Raw genomic sequence first — 12,690 nt, 5'->3', positions numbered from 1 at the left:
ATCAGAACTGTGCTACTGATCTAAAGATAATACTGGGTTTTCAATGTGGATTTCAAGTGATTGCTTCAGCTGTATTTTTCAGGACAATAATATGAAAACAAAAGCAAAAAGTGTTAAATACTATATTATAAGATTCAGTCCTAATGGCACACTTGATATGTTTAACAAAATGAATGGCATAGATTTTCTTATTCAGTCATTAGTGGATATTGTAAAAAAAAAACAATTCCAAAGTAGATATGTAGAATATTGTATTAAATTTATATGTTGTTCAACTAATTTTTCAAATGCTGGAAGACAAAAGATAATGGCAAAACATAAGTCTTGTAGTCAGAAAGAGCTACATGCAAATAGGAAGAAAAGAAAGCTATGCACATATGGAACCTATCATGAAAAAACAAGTTTTGTCTAATAAAGCAATATGGCACAAATCACTAGGTCCCGAAGAAAAAGAAAAGCTTTTGTCCAAATCAGCAATTTGGTATAAATCACTGGATACTGCACAAAAACAAAAAAGAGCAGAATGGTTTAACTTGCTCAGTTCTGCACAAAAACAAAAAACAGCAGAATGGTATAAGTCAATGAATCCTGGAGAAAAAGAAAAACTTTTTTTCTGGCAGAGCAGAATGATATTAAACACTGGATCCTGCAGACAAAGATAAGATTATATCACAAGTCCAAACTAATAAGGAAGCCCAAAGAAACTCAGTTCAACATGATTTAGATCATAAGATCACAGCTTTTCAAAGTAAGATTAGGGAAGGTTTATATTATATTTGCTCTATTTGTAACAGAATACTATACAGAAAAACTTTTATCTAGTTAAAAAAAAACAAATGTAGAACACTTGGCAAGAACTATTTACTGAGTTGTATACCCATGATTCCTTTCAGTCCTGGAATGACCTAACACCTACTACCTGATGACTACCTTTTGTGAAATAGGTGTATGCCCTTGGCCAGACCTTGAGTTCACTATTTCAGTATACTAGTCCGACACCTGTAGTATCACTACACTTGATCTCAAGGATCCAGTACCACCCAGGTATCCCAGTTACCCTGCTCACATGGTCTAGTTCAACCTTCGTTATTATATTTCTCACTATTATCTGGTATTTCATAGTCTCTAAATTGTGGCCTTCAACAGAATGGAACAAATCTTATTTCTTTTCCAAAGTAAATTTCGGCAGCTGCTGGACAGCTGGGACGAAGTGGTTACTTTCAAGTCTTGACATAATGCTTTTTACTGCCTTACACACATATGACGTATTACATCACGTGACCTGAATCGGACCGTTTTCAAAATGGCCGTCGATTAAGCATCACAAAAAATTTGTAGAAAATTTGATTTCGCACAACATATCGTTTGTTTGCTCAGTTAGGATTCTTTAACCTGAGTTGAAAGTATTGGGACAAAAAAAAAGGGGAAAAACTTGACGTCAGTTACTCTTTAAAGGGTTAAAGACTATTGAATGGAGAGTGCCTCTTGATGAGCAGAGCGAACAGATTGGATTAATGTGAGGCGCATCAATAGTGCGATCCAACTCAGCAAGTGACGACTTTATCAGACAAACAATAAAACACTTCATTACTGAAGTAGTCACCGTGGTGAATAACCACAACAAGCGGTGGGCCATTGCGTGGAAATTCATGAAACTTAACCCTTCCTTGGAGGGCATTCTTGAGTAAAATTTCCGCACAGCCTCGTGCTATTGTAAAACAACTCTGTTTTCCCAAAGGCAATGTATTGTTTTTGTTATTGTTTGCTCTATCCAAGAACTGAATGCGTAATGTAGTATGGAGCTGTGCGGAAATTTCACCCAGTTTTGGCACAAGAGTCGGAGATTTCAAACATGAACGTGCCAATTTACGATTACGTTGCAGGTCGTTTTTCATTCTTTACTAGATGATTCAGTTCACATATACCCTAATTAAACTACTGTGATCTTTCATTTGTTTCAACGGAGGCATGTATCAAGCACAAACAATCAGAAAAGTGTAAAATAAATGTTGATCATTATTATTTCTAGTGATTTAAAAAGGCAAAATCAAATTAACATTGTTATTGCCAATTTGAAAAATAATTCCCCGTGAGGTATTGCACTTGTCAAGTGAATCTTTGGTAGTGAGCCACTGAGTGCACGGAAACAGCATTAGCAGACACAAACAGAAAAAAGAATCAGTAATCTTACCACAATTCTTGATCTCACTGCGTGTAATCCAGTCGTGAAGGAGGAAATTTCCTAAGCAGGACTCTGTTTATCACTGCGGTGCAAGATGTTGGTCCTTCTGTTGGGTTTGATGTGAAACAGCAGTCACCTCAATGCCACCGTAAATAAAGATTACGGTCTTGAAGCGAGTGATCGAAGTTTCCAAGTTGTTACGCGGCAATTCAACGACCAGCTTACTACCTACGAAGTCGGTGAATCAGGGCATAAGCGGAAGTCGAAACTGAAAGTACTTGGTTAGCAGAATAGTTATAGTTCGTTTGGAGCCTGGGAATAGTACTATTAAAATAGGATAAGTGGAAATGGACAGGATGGAATTGGATGTCGTTTTGGAGAGGGTTTCCTTGAAAAATAGGATCAAGGATCACCGAATCAAGGATCAAGGATCAAGGATCAAGGATCAAGGATCAAGGATCAAGGATCAAGGATCAAGGATCAAGGATCAGGGATTAAGGATCAGTTCAAAATGAATCAAATAAACAAATAAATTAAATAAATTAATAGGCGTCATTGATTGCTCATCTACGTGACTCAGTCAAGATCTCCCGTATGCTAAAGCGAAAATAAGAGAAAATACTCCATACTGAAAAAGTCATACCACTTTGTGGAAGTGTCAATTTTCAGACATGATTTGGAAAGTGATAAAATTGTATCGCCCCGCTGAGTTGTTGCTGTGCGTGCCCTGGAGTATACATGGAGGCAACAAGTCGAAAATCTCAAAAACACACACTGGAGAATTGAATCAGTTCTTAGTCTTACGTGATTTTTTTAAAGAAAGTACCCGACGACTAACGAGGAAGAATTGTTTATTCTTTTTTTTTTTTTTTCACCAGTAAGCACGGCAGGAACAAAATTTAGCTTTTAACAATTTATCACTTTCCGAATCATGTCTCTTGTCAAATCCCGTCGGAAAAACGACTAAAACGTCTTCTTCTCAGCAAGTGATTCTTCAGACGCATTCCATCTGCTTTTCCTTTAAGGATATGAGGTTAGTAAAAATTTGAAGAGATGAAGTTAAAGCAGCTGAAAATTTGCTGTTCACTCCGGCAGTCGCCAAAAACAGCTTCGTGTTTTGAAACTGCACCGGAAGTCAGAGACGCGATCTCATATCGACACTGGGGATAATTTAGAAATTTCATGTGAATATAGCATATGCACAAGTAAACCCGCTCTGTAGCTGTCAGTCTTCAATAGCAGTCCTAATAGTCGATAGGCGAAAATTGACACTTCCACAAAGTGGTATGGCTTTTTCAGTATGTAGTATTTTCTCTTATTTTCGCTTTAGCATACGAGAGAACTTGACTGAGTCACGTAGATGAGCAATCAATCACGCCTATTAATTTATTTAATTTATTTGATTCATTTTGAACTGATCCTTGATCCTTGATCCTTGATCCTTGATCCTTGATCCTTGATCCTTGATCCAGTTTTTCCAGGAAACCTTTTGGAGAGGGAGACGCTAGCAGACCTGACGTTGTAATCAGCAGCCTTACACTTTAGCGCATGCGTGAATGTAACGTCCTGTAACGTAGCAACGGAGCAAATGAAAACAGCTTTTTGATTGCGGTACGTCTAAACGCGAGACATAGCAGTGCTTGGTTTTGACAGCAACATCCCTTTAAAGAGAGAAAATGAGTTCAAGAAAGGTTACAGCAGGTAATTTATAACATATGTGATAAAATTCTAGCGTTGTAATGTCAAACTAAGGATACATGCTTTGTCTTTAACTGTAGTGTTTGAGAACTATCAAAAACAAAGGACAACTTTCGTTGAGAGAGTCGCCGAACTCGCCAATCAGGCGGAGAACATCGAAACTCTGCAAAATGTTGGTAAGTTAAACATGCACTTCTCAGAACATTATGTTGTCTGGTACATGAAGATCCCTTTTTTTCTGATGAATCTCCTATCTTTAATTCCAACAAAGTTATCGACACAAATAAGTTTGGTGTAATTCTTCGGAATTGTGGATGACCCGAATCGTATGTATGGCTAAGCTTTCGAAGCAGAAATTATGGTGAAATTTACCAGCATTGTTATTAAACTAATATGTGACACGAACATGTATCTTTGAAGATATGGCTATATACACAAACATATAAAACAAGTTTAGTACGTGAGATTGTTAACTGGAAAAAAGACCAATGTATTTGCATGTCTACTGAATATAGAACATACTGTAACAACGTAATTATAAGAGTTATATTGTCGCATCTTGGGTCCCAATGTCTCAGTAAGGGACTCAATTTTCGAATAAACAAAGATCATGTTCAATTCCTTGTGTCATTTGAATTCTGTGGTACCCTGATACTTAAAAGTATTTTTTCTGTAAGATCTTCTAACCACATTTTTGATGCATGAAGTGTGACTCTTAATCTCTCTAAGTATATTTTCTTTCATTACATTACGTCAACATGTACTAAAATAGGCAGTTAGCTTTTTTCTACATTTTTCTTAATCACTTATACAAAATGTTTGTTTGTGAAGGTGCGATGGCTCTGTTAAGACCACTTCTCCTAGATGTTGCCCCCAACATTCAACAGACAGCAGCATTGGCACTTGGTAGACTGGCAAATTACAATGAAGACCTTGCTGAGGCTGTTGTGAAAGGAGACATTCTACCACAGTTGGTGTATTCTCTGGCAGAGCAAAATGTAATTTTCTTTGTTTACATACATGGTCAGCGAAAATTTTTTCTGGTAGTTGTAAAATAAAAGCGAAAAAGAGTCACACACACACACATCTTTGGGCAAATGTTGTAGGTTTATTTAGTTTTTGTGTAGGATCTTTTTGCCATGTAATTATCAAATCCTTTATTGACTATTAGTTTCCTTCAGTCAGGATTGCAGGATATTTCCTTAACCTCATTCTTTCAAAACATATTTATGGGCCCCAATTCGGTGTTGCAAGCTAACTTAAAGTAAGACCTGGGAGTAAGACTTTAGGGATCTTGACCTTACTCCTTTGGTCAATGACACACAAATATATACCTATATATTTATAATTTACATAATAGATAATCATCTTGCAGCAACTAGATCTGCTAGTTCTTCTGCTATTGACTTGAAAACTTGTGGGACATGCTGCAGACATTCTCACTGATTATATAATTTGCACATTAGAGAATAGTCGAGCAGCAATTAGCTCTGCAAGTTCTTCTGCTGTTAGCTCTGTTAGCTCTGCTAGTTCTTCTGCTGTTTTCTGGGGAACTTGTTGGACATGCTGAAGACATTCTAACTGATTATATAATTTGCACATTAGAGAATAGTCGAGCAGCAATTAGCTCTGCAAGTTCTTCTGCTGTTAATTGGGGAACTTGTTGGACATGCTGAAGAGATTCTAAGTGATTATATGATTTGCACAAGAGAGAATTCATGCAGCAGCTAACTCTACCAGTTCTTCTGCAAGGCAAAATTTGCTGCAAGATGATTCTCTACTGTGCAAATCATATATATTTGTATATATTGTTTTAATGAAATGTGGAAAACTCATCTAGTACATCCAAATTCCATGTTTTTTACTACAACAATTTAAGAAATTTGTTTATGTTTTTGTCCACAGCGATTTTACAAGAAAGCTGCTGCATTTGTGCTGAGGGCTGTAGCGAAGCATTCTCCTCAGCTGGCACAGGTATGAAGGAAAGCAAAATAGAGACATTTTTAAGCTATCACACAAAATGTGTGTACATACCAACTAGTGTACATGTATATAGATTTCAGGTTATGTGCTAAATGTAGAACTTGCAAGGCTTAGTCACATTGTACATGTACACTGAACTAAAACAATACAGATGTATTTCACATGATCATTGTGATAATGTTGAGGTTAGGTGCAATTAGTCTTTGATAAGGAAATTTCATGTAGTGTGATAATTTGGATGAAATGTAAATTAAGAAAAGATGGTGAATGTGCAGCTTTGTGTCCAAAATGATTCAAGGATCTGACTGCCTCTTACAGGCCGTGGTAGACTGTGGTGCTCTGGAGGCTCTTGTCATCTGCTTGGAGGAGTTTGACCCTGGGGTCAAAGAAGCAGCAGCATGGGCCCTTGGATATATAGCAAGACACAATGCAGGTAAGTAAGCAGCAATGAAATACTATCAGTTTCCATGTAACAGTTTCTTCCTTTCAATTCTGATCACAAGTTCTTTGATTTTAATACCAACACTTAAGTCTCTAACATTTTTTTTTTCAGAGCTCTCCCAGGCAGTTGTTGATGCAGGAGCTGTCCCTCTGCTAGTCCTCTGCATTCAAGAACCTGAAATGCCTCTCAAGAGAATCGCTGCATCAGCATTGAGTGACATTTGTAAACATTCGCCCGAGGTGAGCAGTACACTATGGGTATGACCACTGATTTCTCAACAAAATAGTAGTGCTTGATTAAAATTGTTTTGTTAAACCTTATTTGGGTTTCCTTTAAGTGGGAGCTGTAGTGTTTACCCTTTACACCCTAACATCAGTCGACATATTCTCCATACTGTTCTCAATACATTTCCAAAGGTGCTGACAAGGAGAATTTGTTTAACAATCAAGAGCTTCTATTGTTGATCATTTCCTTTTTTCTCTTGACCTCTATGTGTGATTTTGGGGGTGATATTGTAAGGAGAAATTCAATGCTAGTCACTTGGAGGGGTTAAAGGGTTAATCTATATAAAAGCCAATTTACTCTTTTCCATAGTTGGCCCAAACAGTGGTAGATGCAGGAGCCATTGCTCACCTTGCGCAGATGATTCTTAATCCTGATTCAAAACTTAAGGTAAGTCTTGGTGATGACTGATAAAAGTTTCACTGTTTGTTCAACTCTTTGCATAATTCTAATGATGCTTTTAACACAAATGTAATCAAAGAAGACAATAGTTTTATTAGATTTTTTAACCTGATTCTGAAGGTGGACTGTAACTAATCTTTGACCATTAATATTAGCACCTGTGGTCAATTTTTGCAACTGCCTAGTACCTTCACACCTCACTTTGTTTTTTAATATGTGATACATTTTTAATGTACTGTAAGTTTTAATTAATTCTTTTTCAAAGTGGAATATAATAGGTTGATATCTATTTTACTTTCTACAGCGTCACATATTCTCTGCATTAAGCCAAATTGCCAAGCACTCTGTTGACCTGGCTGAGATGGTTGTTGAGGCCGAGATATTTCCAGCTGTTTTAGCCTGCCTTAAAGGTGAAGCGCATTTGAATTCTGACTTCCTGAGCAATTTTCTGGTCAGCCTTAATTAATCTACGGTTAAGCTATTAAAAATAATCCTCTGGATACAATTTTTTTGATAGCTTTAAAACTCTATTAAATTGTCAAATGCCATTGAATGGAAAAGTTGATTTATCTGCAACATTGCTGTCAAAGGAAAAAGGATTTTTAAGCCATTAAGTAGGAGGGTTATCTACATTTGACCTAGCAATTAGTTCCATGCCCACTGTATATAGCTGTATTTATCATGCTATTTAGTAAACTGAATAATAATTTATCACTGGTTGTCATGGATTTGATCTTTTTCACTTTTATTTTCTCTTGAGGGCTATATTTTCACTCTCTTTATACCTGAGAGTGATCCAGTGTAAACTTTTGGATCACTACCATTTGATTTTAAGGTTTTCATGATACTAATAATTGTCTTTGTTTCTGTATGTTTTAGATGAAGATGAGTATGTGAAAAAGAATGTGGCAACATTAATAAGAGAAATTGCTAAGCACACTCCAGAGGTATGATAAATCATAAATCAAGTTACTTCATTTGTTTAGTTTATATATTATCAAACACCAGCACTTAAAATCTGGCTGGAGTAACTGGTTTTGAACTGTTTGAAATCATGTTGTTCCTTATTTTCTCAGCTTGCCCAGTTGATAACAAATGCTGGAGGAGTTGGCGCTGTGGTTGATTTCATTAAAGAATCAAGAGGAAATGTGCGACTACCTGGAATCATGATGTTAGGATATGTTGCTGCCCACTCAGAAACACTTGCAATGTCTGTTATTGTTTCAAAGGTACATGTCAAGTTAGTTTACATATTAAGTATTTTAATAATTTTAGTGTCTGATAAATTCAAATGATGTTACTGGTCCTAATAATGGATGATCAAGTGATGATGATTATAAGCAGATGGCTTTCCTCACAAATTACTTTTCAAAACCTCACTAATTCTTTGTATATGAATCGATCAAATCCTGTGCAGGGCTGGAGAGCACTGCTTGATAAAGAAATTGTCCTTGGCTATCCCCAAACAACTGGAGCTTGTAGAATTAAGTTGAAATAGTTTTGTAATTGTTCTTGTTGCAGGGAGTGACTGTGTTAGCTGGCATTCTCTCTAGAAGTGAGCATAATCACATCATGCAGCAGGTATTTTGAGCTTCATGTATTATAAATGTGGTACTGATTGATACTTACAAATTCCTAATGTATTTTTCTACAATGGAAAAGAGATTAAGAGAGCTCAGTGTTTCTAATCCAGAAAAAAAATTTATGTGAACTATAACCTGCTTGATTTCTAATGTTTTCCTGTTTACACCCGGTGAAAATGTCAGATTTAAGAAACATACAGTCAAATCAACCCTTCACACCCAAACTTCATGATCACTATGCATATTCTCCATACTGCTCTCTCTACATTTGCTAAGGTGCAGATACGGAGAATTTGTTTCACAATCAAGAGCTTTTCTAGTTGGTGATCATTTCCAATTATTGTCATGACCTTAATATTTGATTTAGGGGTGATAGTGTAAGGAGAAATTAGATGCTAATCATTCTTAGGGGTTAAAGGGGTAAGCAGCTGATAGACCCTGCTGTGGTTGATGCTATCGTACAGTGTACATGTGTGCTTATGAAGTCTCTTTCTCTTACAAATGTAGCGATCCACCGAACTAGGAAGGAATGAAGAAGATCACATACAGGTAAGGGATGTTTTAAAAAGTTTTCTAGTGAGTTTTTGAAGTGTAAAAGGAAAGTATTTTAGGTTTAATTGTATTTCACAACTCTCTTACCTTTCTCATACCTGCCTTGCTGGGGAACACAACACATGGCCAGAATACCTAGCCAGAACTCCTCGATCATTAATCTACTTTATCTCACGCATATTGTTTCCCCCAGTAACTTGACCATTTTTGCTGAATGAACAAAGTTTCTTCAAACCAAACCCCTTAATTTCGTTTCACAATAGGCTGCTACAGCATGGGCCCTGGGTCAGATTGGAAGACATACACCAGAACACGCTAAGGCAGTGGCAGTCACTAATGTCTTGAAGTCCCTGTTGGATTGTTACCAGGACTCTTCTAGCTCAGAGGACCTGCAAGCTAAGGTAAAGAGGCTAAGGCTAGCATTGTGAAGGGAGCTTCCGTTTTATTCAGGCGCTGGTAGGAAGCGATATTTATGGCGTCTTCTTGTTCCGTCTCGTTTTGGTAACAGGGATGCCTTACTTGGCAATCCTTCTCGTTCTTTACCAACCCAGTGATCATAGAAACCTTTTTTGGTCGTTTTTCAGAATGCGGCGTTATGTCAAAACAATATTCTTTAGATGAAAATTCTCCTAACTTGCCCACGACACATTGTATGGAAATGGGAGGGATGATCTTTACGCTGGTCACTCCTGGCAATGAAGGGGTTAAAATAGGCTTGATATAGTCAAGATATTAGTGCGAATTTCCTTGGAATTGATGTTCAATGATTTAGGGCGAGCTCTAATTTGCGCTGTACTGCTATTGGCGAATAATCTCACAAGGAAATTAAACTTTTGCTAGTAAAGAGTGAAAGCTTCCTTGCAACTTTGATATTGGGTTAACTCTTTCTGAAAAACAGATTTTAAAAATCTATTACAGTAGTCATTGCACCTATACGAACTTCATAATAATGATTGAGTCAAGAGCACCTGCAGTCATTGTCAGCTACAGCAAGTCTGCGCAGCTGACGGTTTTAAGGCGCATTCCTTTTACTTGGCGGCAGATTTGCGAAAGCGTCCTATTGCATACCCCTCGCGGCTTCGCCGCTCTTCTTCGACGCCAATCCGCTGATTGACGCCTCAAAGCACATGCAAAACCGCGGCAGGATACATTTTACCACTTTATTTTGTTAATTTACAGTTAATATACTTCTTCCGTTTATTCTTTGCGCCATTTCTGAATGATGTCTTGTCTTTTCCTACTCTCTAGTCCAAGAAAGCACTGACCAACATCCTACAGAAGTGTGTCCATCTGCCAGCGCTAGAACCTCTGCTGAAAGACGCACCGCCAAACATCTTGAAGCACGTCGTAAGTCAGTTTGCTAAAGTTCTCCCGCACGATGTGGCGGCGCGTCGGCTGTTTGTGACGAGTGGAAGTTTGAGAAAAATCCAAGAGATCAATGCAGAGGGGAACACAGCTCTCAGTGAACACATCAATACCATCAACAACTGTTATCCTGAGGAAATCGTCAAGTGAGCAAAACACCGGATTGTTTTGTACAAATCGCTTTTAAGTTGCTTAAGGGCAACTCTTGTCCTTCCATTAGAGCAGTTTTTGATTAAGTGCCGTAAATCCAAAACCAATGAAATCGCAACGACTAATTAGAAGAAAGGAAAGTACCTTTGGAAACCAATGAGAACTCAAAGTGAAAACAGGCAAACTGCCTAAGGCGCGGGAAACCAAGTCTTGTTTGGGTTTAGTTTTGCATCTGGTTGGATGAGAAAGTAGCGCGAGTTTTCTGGACCAATCACAGAGCAAAGTAAAGCGAAACCAAAGCAATCCCAGATTACTTTCGAAAATTGAGAATTGCTCTCAAGGAAAAACTTATCTCCTCCTAATTTTACTTCGTAGTGTAACTAGCCGAATCGTGTAGCGTAGCATGAAGTCTCTTTAAAATTCTTGACGCTTTAAAACAGGACATAAGAACAAACGCAGCGAGAGGTTTGGTCACATTTTTGGCCAAACTTTGGCGTGTTTGTTCGTTGCCCTATCATTCTCGTTTTTTATTTAGAAGCTGTTAAATATGTGATGTATGTTGTCATGTGTTGTCACTTTACACTGTTTTTGGTTTTTCGTTTCAGATTCTACTCTCCTGGTTACCCCGACAAACTGCTTGAAAGAATTGGTCAATGTCAATCTTAATAAGAATTTTTTTTTTGAACATGGTGTCATCACCTTGGATCCAAGAGTACAAGATGTTTTCTTTTCTAATTTGTTCCCTTAGACCAGAGAATCTTATGCTGATATTTCCAATTTTCTACAAGGTCGTTGGACTTTGATTTCGAAAAAGAGGCTATTTTTAGTGAAGAAAACTTGAACCGATGTTTCAGGGACTCAAGCCAGTTAAGTATTAAATAAAAGTAGAATGACCTCCAGCATGTTCTTACCCTTTCGAGTAACACACTTGAAGCATGTAAATATCTAAAAAAAATTAGGTTTCCATTTCTTATAGCGTAATGGACAGTAAAGTTTTATTATATGTTGTGTGAATGCTGAACTTTGTGATTCAAATACGGGATTACCAGTAATACACTTTCTTTCCCTCAAGACCTTCACTCGTTTCGTTCTAAAAGACGTTTCGTTCCCCAATTTAGACGATTCGTGACCAGTTCGCGTGCTGGTTGATACCCGATCTATCACTGGTCGTTTTGTATCAGTCCCAACATTCAGTGACGATCAAAACGTTGAACTCGCAAAGTACCTTACCCACGAGCGCGTGAACAAAATGTCCATCGTTGTATACGAAAAGTTAGTAAAGAGTCAAGCAAGTAAGGAACAAGTATGAGGGCCATGAGTTTATCGGTTAAATTACCAACTAATGTCGCCCTCGTCAGGAGTCTTGCTCTCGTTTGATAACACACCTTATTAGTATGGGTAAAAAACGGCCAAACTGACTGGGTACGAGTGGCCATATCTGAGTACCAAACGTTTGTGGCCCAGGGGTACAACACGGCAAAATTAACTGGGTATGAATGGTCCCAGCTGGGTACCAAACGTCCGTTGAGAAAAAACTACTAGACTGACTGGATACGAACGGTCCTCGGGCTGGGCACAAATCGACTGGGTACGAAGTGTTCGTAAGTAAGAAACGACTGGTTAAAGCCTTAAAACCTCGTAGGACATCCACAACAATGGCTGGTTTCTTTTGTGAAAGGAATTTACGGTCTGATGATTGATCGGAGGGCGGTGATTGAAGTGAACAATGTATACATCCTGTTTATATGGCGTTCTCCTTAGTTCACTCTCCGTGTGAAATATGGGTACGAGTGACTAAGAAAGCACACTTTTGGTGATTTCACGGCTCTTGGCGGCGTCCAGGGTTGACCTAGCTGAGATTGGAAAGGCTCTTGCCTACTGTCTTCTATATAGGCAGACATTCAAATACTGGGGATCTTGTCACCTTTTACAAGAAATCAGCAAACACAGCCTTCCTTCACAACTCACGAAGGGCGTGCTCTAGGTGACCTCACTGATGTTCGTTTGCCTTTTCCAACTCAATCTTTCCTCGGTCGTTCATTAATCGCTCG

General features: G+C 38.0%; 2 protein-coding genes across 2 annotated transcripts in view; one reads left to right on the top strand and one right to left on the bottom strand.

Annotated features, from left to right (window-relative positions):
• LOC131788130 (uncharacterized) overlaps positions 1–2,426 on the bottom strand; it is a 30,187-nt gene extending 27,761 nt beyond the window's left edge. The window contains exon 1 of the mRNA XM_066173309.1: positions 2,192–2,426. The gene's annotated coding sequence lies outside the window, so the exon portion shown is untranslated. The remainder of the gene's footprint in view (positions 1–2,191) is intronic.
• Positions 2,427–3,755: 1,329 nt separating this feature from the next.
• On the top strand, positions 3,756–11,653 carry LOC131788114 (sperm-associated antigen 6). The gene is made up of 15 exons (XM_059105178.2): positions 3,756–3,883; positions 3,961–4,056; positions 4,712–4,878; positions 5,786–5,854; positions 6,182–6,296; positions 6,417–6,544; positions 6,900–6,977; positions 7,294–7,399; positions 7,869–7,936; positions 8,066–8,218; positions 8,511–8,570; positions 9,080–9,121; positions 9,388–9,525; positions 10,373–10,635; positions 11,245–11,653. The coding sequence occupies exons 1-15, from the start codon at positions 3,859–3,861 to the stop codon at positions 11,303–11,305; spliced, it is 1,569 nt and encodes a 522-aa protein (XP_058961161.1). The 5' UTR covers positions 3,756–3,858; the 3' UTR covers positions 11,306–11,653.
• The last annotated feature ends 1,037 nt before the right edge of the window (positions 11,654–12,690 follow it).

Source organism: Pocillopora verrucosa, chromosome 10 (genome assembly GCF_036669915.1).
Source record: "Pocillopora verrucosa isolate sample1 chromosome 10, ASM3666991v2, whole genome shotgun sequence".
NCBI lineage: Eukaryota > Metazoa > Cnidaria > Anthozoa > Scleractinia > Pocilloporidae > Pocillopora > Pocillopora verrucosa.
Note: the sequence above shows the minus strand (reverse complement) of the source record. Positions and strands in the feature narration are given on the sequence as shown.

Excerpts from the sequence above, each read along its gene's own strand:
- LOC131788114 (XM_059105178.2), top strand. The coding sequence starts at position 3,859 with ATGAGTTCAAGAAAGGTTACAGCAG. Across the intron at positions 4,879-5,785 it reads ATTCTCTGGCAGAGCAAAAT|CGATTTTACAAGAAAGCTGC; the intron begins GTAATTTTCTTT and ends TTTTGTCCACAG. Across the intron at positions 8,219-8,510 it reads TGTCTGTTATTGTTTCAAAG|GGAGTGACTGTGTTAGCTGG; the intron begins GTACATGTCAAG and ends TTCTTGTTGCAG.